General features: G+C 41.4%; 3 protein-coding genes across 3 annotated transcripts in view; 2 read left to right on the plus strand and 1 right to left on the minus strand.

Moving 5' to 3' along the window:
- PDXK (pyridoxal kinase) overlaps window positions 1–14,721 on the plus strand; it is a 37,869-nt gene extending 23,148 nt beyond the window's left edge. Inside the window, exons 3-11 of the mRNA XM_088530662.1 lie at window positions 1,642–1,746; window positions 3,667–3,750; window positions 5,528–5,574; window positions 7,312–7,397; window positions 7,741–7,786; window positions 10,329–10,440; window positions 12,311–12,447; window positions 13,000–13,066; window positions 13,782–14,721. Of these exons, the coding sequence (XP_088386788.1) occupies window positions 1,642–1,746; window positions 3,667–3,750; window positions 5,528–5,574; window positions 7,312–7,397; window positions 7,741–7,786; window positions 10,329–10,440; window positions 12,311–12,447; window positions 13,000–13,066; window positions 13,782–13,891 (794 nt within the window). The 3' untranslated portion in view covers window positions 13,892–14,721. The remainder of the gene's footprint in view (window positions 1–1,641; window positions 1,747–3,666; window positions 3,751–5,527; window positions 5,575–7,311; window positions 7,398–7,740; window positions 7,787–10,328; window positions 10,441–12,310; window positions 12,448–12,999; window positions 13,067–13,781) is intronic.
- The window catches only part of SIK1 (salt inducible kinase 1), a 312,481-nt gene that overhangs the window by 178,980 nt on the left and 117,900 nt on the right, over window positions 1–15,601 (minus strand). The gene's annotated exons all lie outside the window — the stretch shown is intronic.
- AGPAT3 (1-acylglycerol-3-phosphate O-acyltransferase 3) overlaps window positions 1–15,601 on the plus strand; it is a 315,407-nt gene that overhangs the window by 167,945 nt on the left and 131,861 nt on the right. The gene's annotated exons all lie outside the window — the stretch shown is intronic.

Here is a 15,601-nt window from a genome sequence, read left to right on the forward strand (position 1 = left end):
ACTGCCCTCCCCTGGTGCGCTCGTTGAGTTTACACGAGCGTGGGAACAGATGAAGCCTTTCCCATGATTTTCACTCACGTAAACACTGGAATAGAAAGGACTGTGGTGCATCCCAAGACGGGCTGGCTCCGCAGAGCTCGTCCAAGGAGAGGTTTGGATGAAAAGGGGGGCATATGTGTTAAATAAGCCAAGTGCTTGAGTCCGTCAGAGTTAAGCTTGAAGTCAGACGTGTGTGCCTCGGTGCTGGGCAGTGCCAGTTTGAACCTCATCGTATTCTGAACGGGGCTACAGTCCCTGCAGGGGAATCCCTCGTTTCGTCTGTTTCTTAGCACGTACCTTTTAGAAAATCTTCACGAAGGAGGGACTCCCCGTGGCGGATGTGAGTCGGTCCCTTAGCCAGCTGGCAGGGCGCAGTGTTTCAGAGGCTCGGCCTCTGTGAGATGAGGGGAACAAAATGATCCATCTGTTCTCCCAACTGTGGGTGTATTTGCTTTTCTAAGAAAGAAGACTGAAAAATGTACTTATCCCAGGCTCTAGGCACCTTTTGGCAGCTATTCTAATAACATAGTTTAAAGCCCTAATCAAAGCCAACAGTGTTTATCACAGAATTGTCTAACTCCAAGGGAAGAAATTAAAACAAACAAATACCAGTGTCTCCTCTCAGGGGTGGTCTGGAACAAGATCTCTCATGTAATATCCTAATTAAAGTTATATATATTTAAATTTATTTTTTAAGCACTGCCTAAAATTCTGCCCCTTACCCTGAGAGTTGGCGCCCTTGGAATCTGGCCTGTTGTCTGCTGAAACAAGTTCTGCTTCTCCCAGCAACTTCATCTTCCATCCACTTCTCAGCCAAGAATTTGTGCTTATAATTCCTAGAGATCATTTCAAGGATAACAGTGTGTTGATATTTTGTGTTACAGTATGAGTCCTTTGTACCCGTTTACCTCCTCCAGGATCCTCAGCATTACAAACAGGCTATTTTTGGAAGATAGTCTGTCAGATGAAGGTGGCGATGGTGAAAGGATATCCCATGACAATGTTCTGCCGTGGGCCCAAATTTCATGACATGCAGGACTCGGGGAAAGCTGTACATGCCAAGGGGTGCGTCACTGCAGCCTGCTTGTGTTGAGACAGGCTGGCCCACAACACTGTTTTCTTGCCAGTTAAATTTAGGCTCTGAATTGCTGCATAGTATAGGTTTATGGTTGGAAATGAAGCTTGTCATTTAGGAGACAGTTTCTCATTTACAGTGTAAAATAGCAAAAATAGATATTCTGACACCCTCCCCCCAGGAAGACTAAAATATATGGCTGTCTTGTGTCAGCAGTTTCTCCAGAAAAGGATTAGTTCTGAGGGCTCCCTGGGGAAACTTGCAAGAGTGTCTGTGTGCACTGCACTTAGTTTGCTGCTAAATGGAGAAGCTGAAATTGCAGAGTAGTCCTGCTAATTCCCTTGGGAGCCAGAGGTGCTCGGGAAAGCTGCCCATGTAACTGTGCCGCTGCTGGCAGCTCTCATTCAGCAGCCTTGTTTTAGGGGGGAGGAGGGAGAACTGGTGCTCATGTCCCATCCTCTCCCGCCAAGTGTGACCCTAGGCAGAAAAAACAGCTCTTGAAAAATGATCTACCCTTTATTTTGCAGGCTATGCCCACTGGAAGGGCCAGGTGCTAAATTCAGATGAACTCCATGAGCTGTATGAAGGACTCAAGCTGAACAATGTCAACCAGTACGACTACGTGCTCACAGGTAGGAGCTGCTTCCCTGGGCGTTCCCATGACACGTGCTCAAGAACCACATCCTTCCTTCTTCCAAACCGAGCCATGGTATTCTTAAGATCCTCCTACGATTTCAGTTGGATATTATGGAAATAGGGATTAGTAGCCAGACCGGGTTGAATTCACAGCTTCAGCTGTGGATTCACAGCTTCAACTGTGAAACTTCAAGTTTAGGAAAGTGCTTTATACACAGGGAAAACTTTGTTTGTATGGCTCTGGGATTATGACCCAAAGCAGTCATCCTGTCATGGAGGGGTATGGTCTGTCTGAAGATTTATTTTTCTTTCTGTTTCAGGGAATCTCCCTAAAGTAAAGATGATAATAAATTGCAACTAAACTCAGCTTAGGTTAAAAAATTAATTTCACTAGAGTTGGGATCAACGTGACTGAGATATTGGGAAAAAAAAAGTCTTTTTTGCTGAAAAGAAGTCATATAGAGGAAATTTCCAGGAAAGATATGTTGTACTGTTGATGTTTAGAGGAGGTCTCAGTATGCAAAATTTGTAAATAATGTTTGATTATTCTTTTTGATGACACTTTGATTTTTTATTTTATTTTACTCTTAACTCTTGGAAAATGCCCCATTTCCTTTGCTATTACTATCTTGTCTCTACAAAATGGATATAAGAAATGCAAAATTGAAGAAGAAAATTGAAACCTTCAACAAAGAAATTTTCAAGGAAAAAAGTTGAAATATTGAAGTGCATTTTGAAATGTGTTATGTCTCTGTACATAGGTTGCAGTGTGAAGACCTCAATCAGATTGGCCTTTATTCAATATAGATAAAAGGAGTGGTCAGGAATGGTAATAATTTCTTAAAACTGATTAACTTAAACTTTCTTAAAAAAAGAAGAAAGGAAAGAGTTCTGCATAAGGTTTTTGAAATACTACTGTTAAAATGTTAATCATACTGAGTGTTGTTTTCTTGGCCAGTCTGTCAGGGCAGATCATTTTAAACAAAAGTATTTGCTTGGCTGTTTTTCGCCAATTGTCAGCATTTTGTGGACATAGGACAAAGTGTTACGGCCAAAAATCGTGAAAGCTTTCTCCATTTTCTGTCAATATCTAAAAATTAAATATTTTTTTGAATTTAAAAATATCCCTAAAATATTTTTCATTTTTATTTCCAGTCTGACAGCTTGAAGAAACTACATTGCTAAAAAGAGTAATATTAAATAAAGTTAAAAAAAGAATTAGTAGTTAGTAAGTATATCTTATTTATATAATATAAGTGAATGCAGAAATACAACAACAGAAGATAAGTAGCTAAATGAATAAACACATCAATAAGAAATGAAAAATAAAACAGTTGCAGTGGTAGCACTGTTGTTAGGGTCTTGGGGAGTAATGAAATGTATTTTCAGCTTGCTTTACTGCTACGGATAAAAAGGAGAGTTTTATTGGTATGTCAGACATTGCTCTAAACTGTTGACGATTAATTGTCCTCTTCTATTAATGTGTTGGTATCACCACCGTTAATAATAAACCTGCTTCTAGCCTCTCTCTGTGAGAGATATGTATGGATTTTAAAGCATTTCTTGTTTGTAATGTGATAAATAGAGCTGATTCAGACTGGTGAAGAAAAGGAGTGCTTTCAGCCTGACTTTTTTTATGTATGCCTTCAAGTATTTTGAAATTTATGAGCACTTCTTCCACAAGGTGCTTAGTAAATCGATTTTTGAGGTTGAATTTGTAGGTGAGAAAGCACCTGTCTGGATTTATCTTTCACCTACTTATTACTGAATGAAATACTAAAATTCCTTTGCTCTAGAAATGCATTATTCCAGAGAATAAGAAGTAGGCAACCTTTCTATCCAATTAAAAAAAAGAAAAACTTTCATGAAAATTTACTGTAAAAAGGTCATTTTTTTCCTCTTTCTCTCCCCTGAAGGGTATACAAGGGACACATCGTTTCTTGCAATGGTGGTGGATATTGTCCAGGAGTTGAAGCAGCAGAACTCTAACCTAGTGTATGGTAAGCATACGAATTACAGTCTTTTCTGCTTTAATGTTATATATGCCCGTTGTTTACATTGTTCAGCACTGTCTTGACAGTCCTTAGCATTTCTGATTCAGCAGACCTCAGCAGAGAGTGAAAATGACAGTGAAATTTCAGTTCAGCATTGCTCAAGTGTTGAGAGTGTCATTCATTTATTACCTTTTTCATTTTATGCTTTTCAGTATGTTCCTTGCCTTATGTCAGCCAAAGGAGAAGGTACTTTAAGGAGTATCAAAGAATGTCCTGTGAAATCCCCTCTGGCTGCTGCTGTTTGTAGTTCAGCAGTGGAGCCTGGAAGTGCTGGTCACTGAATCCTCTAAGTCAGACAAAAGCAGAGTAGGCTCCTCTGTACTGCCCTGCCAGGGTTTCTAGTTAAATCCCAGAAAATAATATCCTACTATGCCTTAAGGTTGAAAAATCGGAAAAAATAGCTTAAAGTCAGAGGGTTGTTTTGCTTGTATGTTTTTTTCAGATTCTGGTTTCTGTGTTGTGATCGCCCAGAAGTGCTCAAAGAGCAACCAACTGCAACAGCCACCGTCATGTCAGGCTTAAAGCATGAGAAAGGATTCCCATCTTTTATTCCTGACTCTGAGCATGCCAGGATTTTCTGCTTCACAAGTGTAGGCGTGAATTGAGCAAAACTTAGAGAATGAAGAGCAGAGTTTGTGGGGATTTGCAGTGGGTAAAGAACTGTGAGTGGTGGTTTAAGCCTCGCATGCTCAGGTTGGGTCAAACCACGTCGTCAGGAAGTGTCTGGAATAATTCACTGCATATTGTGATATCAGATTTATGGCAGTTAGCAAAGTATAGTTCTCATTCTGAAAATGTAATAAAGATATCTTCATGAGTCTATTTTTTTATTGCCTTTTTAAACCTGTATCAAAACCGTTGTGTTCCCAGGTTCTTCAGAGCCCTGTGCCAGTAAGTGAAAGCTAGAAACTATACAGTCTATGAACAGAAACATCTAGCGTAGAAGTAGTTAGATGGTGAGAATGGAACTGGGCTTGTGATACTCTTTGTACTTAATAAACAGATTATGTTGTATGGAAAATGCTTTAAAAAAAGTGAAAATGAACAACTCTCTTGTGACCCATAGAAACTTTCCTAAATACGGACTGGGCATTAATTAGATACCTTGGATTTTTTGTTCATTTAGAAAGAAAACTGAACTCTTTTAACAGAATGAACAATACTCCTGTCTAATACAAGGCGAGGCCACTTTCAGTCCTGCTTTGAAACTGAGAGCACTAAGAATATGCTATTTATGTTATTTATGACTGTGAACCTGTGCCAAATCTGTGCGTGTTAATATTGTTGTGACAAGTATGAGCTTAAGAAAATCCTGGCCAAACTGCGGGTTTCATAATACGTGTAATTTTGTTCCTTCACAAATACGTCCATGTATCTTCCCCCATATTAATGCTCCAGAGTTTTGGGTTGAGCAATGGAAGGGAAAGCTCTCGGCCTCTTTCATAACAAGAGCCCCTTCCCTCCCAGCATCCGACATAACAGCTAGGAAGGAGAGGGTGAGCACAACCCTCTGACACTTGTTTAAGACACTTGCCCTACTCTTTCAGCACTGCCAACCAAAAATGGCGCATTGCTGGTTGCGTATGCTGCAAGCTGCATGAGTACATAAGCTATCCGGGGACAAGGCTGTAACACATCCACCTCTGTTACTTGCACCTTTTAATCCCCTGGGGTCTCTGTGATTGCTCCCCATTTCTAAAGCTAGATTCCCTCTCTGTTGCAGTGTGTGATCCAGTGATGGGTGACAAATGGAAAGGAGAAGGTTCTATGGTGAGTACTTACTGCTGGGCTTCTCTATACAGGCAACATATACTGTGCAAAGGTGTATAAAGTTTAAAGATTTTTTTTTTTTTTAATACCAAAACTAAGCTACTTTACCTCGGTGTGGGTTTGGAACCCATCATCACTTTTATACTGTAGTACTTGCATTTGGATGAGTTTAGTATTTAGGTGGAATGAATGAGGGCTGCATAGCTCTGGGACTTGTATTTAATGCTCTGCTGAGACAACAAATAATACAGACCTTGAGAGCAGGAAAATACCCTCCAGCTCCCCACTCTGTTGCTCACTGGGGCTTTCTCATCTTCCGTCAAGAGGGCTGTTTTGGCAGGAAGCCTTTCTCGCACTGCCAGGGAGCCTGTGAATTGACCTGCCGCTTGAACCTCAATGGAGATGACTTAACTTCATGTGAGATCCAACAGCTGTTAGGAACTGGGCTCTCCTCTGTGACAGAAAGGTTGTGTGTGCCAAGACCAGACTGCAAACAGACAAAGAAGCATTCATTTTTAAGCAAAATTGGCCAATAATTCTAATATAAAAAATGCAGAGGGGGAAGATATCGACCAAAATGATATTTTATGTAGTCTTCTGCTTTGGTTTGTCAAGCTCTATGAATTACTCTTGTCCTTGTACCTTCTTATAGCTTACCTGCTCATAAAACACATACCATAAAATGACAGTTAGGGATAAATTTATCATCGTGCTTGTGTTCTTGTTCATTCAGTTTATATCTAGTGCAATATTTACTGTCCTTGGAGATTCTTAACAAGGCAGAGATGTAGCAGGTGCCGAGTCGCCTTGCAAAGCTTTGGCTTTTAGGAGAAGTCATAACCCTGGGCCTACACCAATGGCTGTAGGATGGAAGGCTGGATAGATAGAAAGGGAGGAGAAAATATTGCCATGTAGCCCCCCACTCATTTCTATTGTAAAATTACTGTTCTATTCATTATTAAATATCTTAACTTACATGTGCACGTGTGTTGCATTTCTGCCTAAAGACAGTGTCCCTGTGGTGCCATCTCTTCCCCATGACTGCATTGCTGTGTTCAGTGTGAGCATGGTGGGTGTTGCAGGAGCACCTTGTGGTCAGCGCTGCAGTGAGCTTCAATCTGTTGCTGATTTAATCGCAGGGGAAGGCAGGAACATGCCTGCAGATTTGCACATGGACACGTACACCTTGCACTAAGTAGCATGTCAGCCTAACAGAGAAAATGAAGTATAAATGAAGTAGCAATTGTGATTTAGCATACAAGATGCTGAAGAATATTGGCTACTAGTTAGCAATGAACTTTCAAAATGCAGTTTGTTAAATGGAATTACAGCAGGTCTGAGGAAGATTATGGTTGGACTCGATCTTGAAGGTCTTTTCCAACCATAAGGATTCGTCATTCCAAGATGACATGAGTCCTGTGCCTACTGAATGGGAATGCCTAGCTATGCTCCACTGCATGACAAAAGAGCTGATACTCGCCACTATCCTTTTAAACTTTGTTTGAGACTGAAGAACATAGAGACTGAGAGGCTCTCACTATATCTCACTGCATGGCACCTGCTGCGACAATCAGTCTGCCTTTGCTCATGGGCCACAGCTGGCTCAAGAAGATGGTGTAGAATTGGTACAGGAAAGAAGGGAGTTAGGGAGGTAGAGTGGCACTTAGGGTAGGCAAGTTATGCTTCCACATCTGATACAGCTGCTGACATTAGATTCTGTTTCTTTTCCCCTCTTAGTATGTGCCAAAGGATCTTCTCCCTGTCTACAGAGACAAAGTTGTTCCTGTTGCTGATATAATTACTCCTAATCAGTTTGAGGCCGAGTAAGTATTTCTTCCGATTTTTGTATCCATAGCTGAGACTCTTTGTTCAGGAGCTCGTCTGCCCCTAAAAGGGTGGGCAGCCACACATGGGAGATGGAGAGAAGATACTTTTGAGGTAATTTTATGATGCAGAGATCTCTGCAATAGGCAGGACTGTATAAATCTGTGTGAGAAGCACTGTGTGTTTGTGCCCATAACTTTTTTAAAGAAAGACAGTGGTCTGGTACAGCAAACTACTTCATGTAGCTAACAGATTACTAAGAATATTTTTGTGTAGACTGAACTTTCATCCTTTCAAAGATCAAACAAAGCTGTGATTACCTGGAGTCTTTTTCATTCTCAGGTTACTCACTGGTAGAAAGATTCACACAGAAAAAGAAGCTTTAGAGGTAAGTAGGTGAAGGATGTGCAAGATCTCTGTCCATATTTTTGCCTACAGTCTTGCAGGTTGCTGCTATCCTTTCTCTTCATTCGTTATTAAAGCTGTGCATTCCATGCACAAAATACTTTTTATTCTGAAGAAATGACTTGAAGGAGCTACAAGTGAATGCACCACAGTGAAAATGATGAGTAAGGTCACTATGAGGTTGTCTTCTGAAGTGTGAGATGGGCACACACGGCACTGATTGTGGTGAAAACCCCAGGTGACATTCAGAGAGGCCGTGCAACTAAAACGTGTGCGAGTGGCTCCCTCTGCTGCCCGCATGGGGTTATGCGATTGCAACGCTGTGTCTGTTACTCGCTCTCCCAAAAGGGCTGCTTGCAAAGCAGAGAGCTTGCCAGTAAGCTCGGACAAGGATTGAATGGATGGACTCTCAATTCTATTCCTAGAGCCTGCAGGTGTTTTGTTTTAACTCCTAGAAGATGAGACCTGGGTTGCAAAAGGAGAGCACAAATGAGAAAACAGGCTTGGAGCAATGGCTTTTGGGTGCTTCCTGGTAAAAGGCAGACAGATGCACAGTGATAGTGCTGCCAGCTGCTGTCCTCACTGCTGCTGCATGATGATAGAGAGGCTGCAAATGTACTATGTCAAGGTGCAAGGATATACCCTTTTACACAAAATGAATAAATGTGAAAAGCTACAGATCCTGGTAATGAAGCAAATGGGAACGTGGTTCTATGGATATATCAAGAAGACTGAACTCTTTGTTTCAGTGATTGTGGTCAGGTGCTTTCATAAGGGGCTGACGTGATTTCTTCCTGTTTGCTTTTGAGCTTCAAAGGAACACAAAGTCTCTGGACAAACAGCAGCTGCAGTGGCACCCGGGAGAGTAGCTCAGTTCTATCAGCCTTAATATTTGTTTTTCCACAAAAAAAAAAAAAAAAAAAAAAGAAAAAAACAGTTCCAAAAGGTCTCTATTTTATTTTTTTCTCTCTTTCTCCAGTTTTATGTTCCCACACTGTGGTGGAGCAAGGGAGAAGCACATGGTGCTTCATGCTACTAGCTGCTCAGTTCTGCTCTTGTCAGTTCTGCTTTTCCTCTCCATACCAGTAGAACCACAAGCCTCAGTACAACAGTCCTTCCGCTGATAGCTGAGAAGCCACTAGTTTTAGGTTTGTGCAGCTGCAAACATGAGTTGGATGTGTTAAACAATTTTACAAGTCAGTTATCTGCCAGTCTGCATGACTCATGCATGCAGGCTCTTATCTCTGATGGATTTTTAAATATCTCTCTAAAACAAATGGAATCTTGTTTAGGAAGAGAAACATTTTTAAAGTAGTTGCTGTGTCTGTCTCTCTAGCTGCGTGGCACAGATTAGTATGTCATTCTAAATAATAGTCCATGCTGGAAACTTGTCCTCTTCAGAATGGGTAGAAATTTTGCTGTTGATTTACATGCTGGTACATTTTGATTCGTTGCTTGAGCAAGACTAAAGATGACAGTGTAGTTGTCTAAAATAAAATTAAATATGATCTAATATTAATGTAGAAGGGGCTGAATGCTGCAAGTAGAAATTGCAGTGATCCCTGGTGAATTTCCATCAAGAAGTGAAACTGAGCTTACTGTATCTTCACAGAGAGATTATGTAAGCATCTGCAGATGGACTTACTTTTAAAATCTAATCTGCATCTGTGCAAAGAGATCTCACGGCTGAAGAAACTTTGAGGCTTAAACAATAAAGAAAGGCAATAAAGAATTAAAAATGACAGAAGTAAACCCTTATCATTTAGCTGCTCATGAGTCATAGCTAGGCTAAGAGGATTTTTAATTAAACCTTTCTGGGAGAATTAATATTTTATCTGTGTTTTATGCTAAACCTATTATTAAAGTCATCCTTTCTACTGTGTAGTCAAAAGCACTTTTGTAGCAATCAGTTGTGATGCCAGAAGCTGGGTATCAGTGGTTTCCTCAGGTGAGGAACATGCAGAGAGGATTACCTGTGTGTAATTTACAGATGAAATTTGGGGTTTGAACAAAATGAGAGGGGAAGATTGAGACAGACATCCTCCTGCCTCTGACTGGAGCTCTTTAAACTCATTGTTTTCACTAATTCTTAAAGAAGGTGATCATGTTAACATTTTGTGACCTGGATTTATTGTCTCTCTAGCAGTTGTTTCAAGATGTCAGTCAGATGCTTGTATCTGTGTATTTGTTTTCTACTTCTCATGCTAAAAGTTTCTGAAAAAAGTGGTGTAGACAGAAATTCTCATCACAACTGAAAGTGGAGTTTTCTTTTCAAATAAACATCCAAGGATAGTTAAAATGGAGATGGTGGCAGATTAAAATATATATGTAGATATTAAAGACCATTGTTTTTATTCTTATATTTCAAATGAATTTCCTCTAATTCTAATAAATTTTTGAGGATGGATCTTTTTCTTTGCAAAAAGCCTCAGATTTTTGTCAAAAATCCTCAAAAGTACAAATGATTTAAGGTTTCATTAACACCTCTTGCAATCACTGATTCCTGTCGTTTTGCACATGGAAAGGTAATGGATATGCTGCATGCCATGGGACCAGAGACTGTGGTGATCACAAGCTCAGATCTACAGGGTCCTTTAGGAAACGACTACCTAATTGCACTGGGAAGCCACAGGAAAAGTAAGTCATGAACTCCATTATTGAGATGTCCTTTTTTAAACCTGTTTGTGCTTTCAGTTCCTTCGAGAAGCAGTGGCTTCATCAGACCCATCTGTAATGCATGGAAGCAGCCCATCTAAGTGAAATTCTTCTGCAGTACTGTCAGGGAGCATGAAGAGCAGGGCTGTTCCGTGAGGAAAGGGGAGCTAGACGTTGAGGGAGACCACAGCACAGGCAGAGGACTGCCCTCACTGACAGGACACAGGTCTGTAGATCCAATCAGGGTGAGCAGAGAGGGGAAGGTGATGACCAACAGGTCCCACTGATAGTCCACTGATATCAAACAAGGTGACAACAGACAAATCAGGTCAAGGTCGGGCTGGGAAGTCCAGGCAACGAGGCAGGACAGCAGGGCTAGGCGCAGCTTTGCCCACAGCATAGCCTAGGTAAGCACAGCTGGGCCTGAGCTGCTGTGCAGCCTCTGGGGCAGAGGGTGCGTGGGTGCACGTCCCACGTGAGGCTAGGCAGGGCAGTCACAGCCCCTGTGAAAGGCCCAGACAAGCTGTTGGTGTATTAAACAGAAAATTTGGGTACGCTAGGGGCTTGGATGATCTTACAAAAAATTACCCTGTCTTATTAACAGATTGTTCGTACTCTGGTAGTTTATAGCTTGACCTTCAGCTAATTCCTTATATGCCTTTCTATATTGCCACCAAGATCGTATAATAGTAGAATCATTGGTTGTAAAAGACCTTCAAGATCATCAAGTCCCAGCTGTAAGCCCATCCCCACCGTGGCTGCTAAACCTTGTCCCAAAGTGCCTCATCCACACGTTTCTTGAGCGCTGCCAGGGACAGTGACTCCACCGCTTCCCTGGGCAGCCTGTTCCAGGGCTCCCCACTCTTTCTGTGCAGAAATTTCTCCTAATATCCAACGTGAACCTCCTCTGGCGCAGCTTGAGGCCATTTCCTCTTGTCCTATGGATAGTTATTCTGGAGAAGAGATTGACCCCCGCCTCACTACAGCCTCCTTTCAGGTAGTTGTAGAGAGCAATGAGGTCTCCCTTGAGCCTCCTCCAGTGTAAACAGCCCCAGCTCCCTCAGCTGCTCCTCACAAGGTCTGTGCTTCAGCCCCTGCACCCTCCTTTGGACATGCTCCAGCACATCCATGTCTTTCTTGTAGTGAGGGGCCCAAAACTGAACACAGGGTTCGAGGTGCAGCCTAGATTGATATGTGTTTCGGCTGTCACAGATTGCTTTCATCTGAAAAGGGCATATTCAGGTGGGAAACTGACTTTCTTGCTCACCTGTGTGGTATACCTAAACATTTGTATTACCAATGTGATAGAAACACAGGCATCGTGTTCTAGACTGCTGAGAGAAATGTGTGTTTAATGCAGGTTCTACTAGGAACCTTCTTAGCACTTAGGACATGTCAAGTCTGGAACAAGTCATGGCACATGGATTAGATATTCTCTGCTGATGTCCACTGCTGCTGTTGTGTCTCCATACAACCTAGACATACTCCAGGTTCTGATTTGGGATGCCCCGTCTAGGATTCAGCAGGCTGCATAAATAGGTGTTTTCAGGGTAAGCTGCCACTGATGGATGTATAGGTGAAAAACGGTAGGCCGTATCTCAGTCCTCTATAAGAAGGAACGTACCAGTTGCCTCCTCCCTCTTAGTGCCCAGTATGAAGTTGTGAAGCCTTTCCCAGCTTGGCAAATGGCTGGGAAGTTACGCGTTCTGAAGGAACTGGAGGACTTACAGTCCTCCTTAGGATCTTTAAGTTCCAACATAGCATTGTGAATGTGACAATCATTTTTAAACATTGGTAAATGTTATTGTATGAGTTGCTGTATCTGTTACTTAACTGTCTGTCTGTGTTGTAGCTAAAGCAGATGGCACCAAGGTGACACAGAGAATTCGAGTGGAGTCTCCAAAAGTGGATGCTGACTTTGTTGGAACAGGAGACTTATTTGCAGCTATGCTTTTGGCATGGACACACAAGCATCCAAACAATTTGAAGGTGTGGAAGAGGTTATTCATCTGTCTGCAAATCTGGACTATGTTCCTATTTTATTAATTTTACTCTGTGACATTACTTAAGACTCTCTTCTTGCCCCTATTTTTTTTTCCTCCTTGTAAGGAGGAGAAAAAAATCTTCTTGCCACAACATTTTAGATTGTATAAGCTTGGGTGACTGCACTTGAGTTATACCTTGTGCAATCTTTTTGTCTATAATATACTGCAGTGTATATATATGTACTGTAAATATATAGGATAAATGTACTTTGTAGTTTTGCCAAATAAGACATTCTTCTCTCCCTCTCCAGTGAAAGACTGAATGTACTTTGTTCCTAATACCTGTTCTGGGAGAATTAAGAGATTCTAAAACTTTTTCTTTCCCAAATCCTGTTACAGTTTGGCTTTATTGGTTTGAAGAAAATAAGTAATGATCTCTCTTTGCTCTTCTGTTCAGTCATACTGGCCACTTAATGATAATATTTCAAAAACACTGCTGCTAAACTGGGTTGCTGAAGTGTTATTAAAAATCTAAGTATGTTCTGTTAATGCACAGGTGGCGTGTGAAAAGACTGTGTCAGCCATGCAGCATGTTCTGCAAAGGACCATTACGAGTGCAAAAGGTAATTCATTTAAACCTTCTTCACAAACTTCCTCTGTGTTGATTTGCAGCAGTTGGAGAGCTTTCTGTTTCCTGATTAAAGGTCCTCCTCACTGTGGAGGCAGTTGGGAAGAATTTAGAGAATTCAGAGAGTGAAAGCTAGGTAGTGGATCCTTACTGTGTCTTCCAGTCCTGTTCTTGACAACACCAGACAGAAGATGTCACTGTTCGGCTTATATTTGGACTACAGTAGCGGTGAGATTTCTGTTCAAAGCAGTGGTGGAAGAATGCACGGAAATGCTGAGTTTGACTGCAGAAGAGCCTCTGTTTTCAGTATAACATGCTCACTGTTAGTGTATGTGTTTAGACTTGAGAGGAGTTTATAAAGTAAGAATAAACAGAAGTGTATTTGCTGTGTGAACGGAGGGGGAACATTTGTCCTCTCTTTGCTTTGATTTGCCAACCTCTTAAAACTTCAAGGGAGACCCAGAAGGGAACTCTTGGAGCTCTCTGTCATTTTCTAACTGATAACAGAGCTGTGTTACTTTTCTGGAGAAAGGTGCTAGGCAGGGGTGATGGGCAATTACAGTGCTGATCTGTCTTCGATCTTACAGCCTCGTGCAGGAATAAGGCAGGTGGGGAAATGGAAAAAAAAAGAAAAAGGGGATAACAGAACAATGTAACTTGTTTGTTTTTATACTGCTCTTTTTACTGATGTTTTGATGTCATCTTTTTAGCACAAGCTGGAGGAAACAAACCAAACTCAGCCCAGCTGGAATTGAGAATGGTCCAAAGCAAAAAGGACATAGAAAACCCAGACATCATAGTGAAAGCTGCTGTGTTATAAAGGCTGTATGTCTCCAATAACGCACAATGTATCAATGTCCTCATTTCTTTCCTGTAAATTGTAATATTTGCCTTAGATCTGTGACAAAAACCTGATTTTCATGAAATAGTGCCCAGCATAAGCAGATATCCACTCTCAAATATATGTGCTGGCCTTGTTGAGTTTTAAAAACAAAACAGAGTTGGTGTGCATTAAAGCATATTCCCAGGTATCAAAATGGCTGTCAAATTCACTTAGTCTGTGTATTACCCTGGGCAAGAAAATACAATGTTCCTGCCTTGCCAAAGACTTTAGATGTGAATTTGCTAATAGAATGTTTGACTGACTGGAGAATATATTTCAAGATGGCATCTAGTGCCAATGGAGGTGGCGATGTGCTCCTGTTTCCTGGAGATATCTGGTTACTTACTCTGGTATTCAGTATCTCAGGCACTATGAAACTAAGCAGGGTTAAAACTACACACAAAGTTCTGGTTGTGTGTAAGGAGTACTTTCGAGATGCTTAGCATTTAAGCGCTCTGAAGTGACCTTGAGGTGTCATTCATGTTGCTGATAACTGCTCCTGTTTCTTGTTTGTGAACAGTTACATAGCTTTAGTTCTTACAGGTACTTGCTGCTTATTTCTAATGTCCACAGGTACCCACCTCACGTTTCTCCTGAAAGTCTGCTCCAGAAACTTCTTCATTAATAAGGTAGAAGATCGTAGTCCTACCTCTGAGGCCAGGTTTGCTTCTTTGTTCAGCTTTTAAGTGAAGGCAGATGTTCTTCAAGGACAAAAGATAAAGCAGCTCCTGCTCTGAAGCTGATTCCCCTAGCGTGCTCTCCATGGGTAGCTGCATTTACAAGCTGGTTAGGGCACTTCCACTTAGCCTTAGTGAGCACAGTTGGTGAACTCATCACTGGAGCCACCTGTGGTGAAGCTAATGTGTGTGGCTGAGTATGTTGCGTACACTTGCCAAATGCCATGAACCAGGCAAAACTGGTGTGTCCGTCATGTAATTCTCTACAACCCATGCTGACTGGAGTTTGCAGAAGTGCATTATTATTAATCTTTGAACAAATTCTAATTTCCAAATTCTGCCTCTTAAGGCTTTAAGATGAGATTACCGCTTTCAGTGGGTTGCATATCCCAGCCAAGCATCATACCGGTAGGTGGTAGGTATGTGCTTGGCCACTTCCGGCTGACCTCAGTGTAGGAGTGACCGTACGGACAGTTCTTGCTTCTCCCAAGATGAGATCTAGTGTGGTGTTAAACCCAAACTGAGTTGCTGAGCTGCATTTATCTTTGGCAGTGTTTTTCTTGGCTTACCTGACTGTGTTCAGGAACTTTGCTCTGGGGTGTCTCCCAGATACCTTTCTTGCACATTCCTCATCTTGCATGCCTAAATGATAGGCAGTGTCACTTGCATAGCTTGGAGTCCCCCGAAGAACTGGATGTGCCACAGTAGTTTTCACTCATGCCATCATTTTTGTGGACTTTCTGTAAAAAAATCACTTATTGGAAAAGCGGTTTATCCATACGGTTATTTTTTTTTTGTCTGGGCAGTTTTTTTATAGAGTAAGATTTCCTCATTAATACACATCTGAAACCTTGATTTTAAGTATCTCTAAAACAAATGACATTTAAGAGGTGAACGCATTTTGCAGTTAATAGACAAATTTTCAGCTTTCATTTTCAGTAACTAATAACAATTATTGCCTCTTGCAATA

Source organism: Tinamus guttatus, unplaced genomic scaffold (assembly GCF_059628265.1).
Source record: "Tinamus guttatus ecotype Peru unplaced genomic scaffold, ASM5962826v1 Tinamus_guttatus_pri_ptg000384l, whole genome shotgun sequence".
NCBI lineage: Eukaryota > Metazoa > Chordata > Aves > Tinamiformes > Tinamidae > Tinamus > Tinamus guttatus.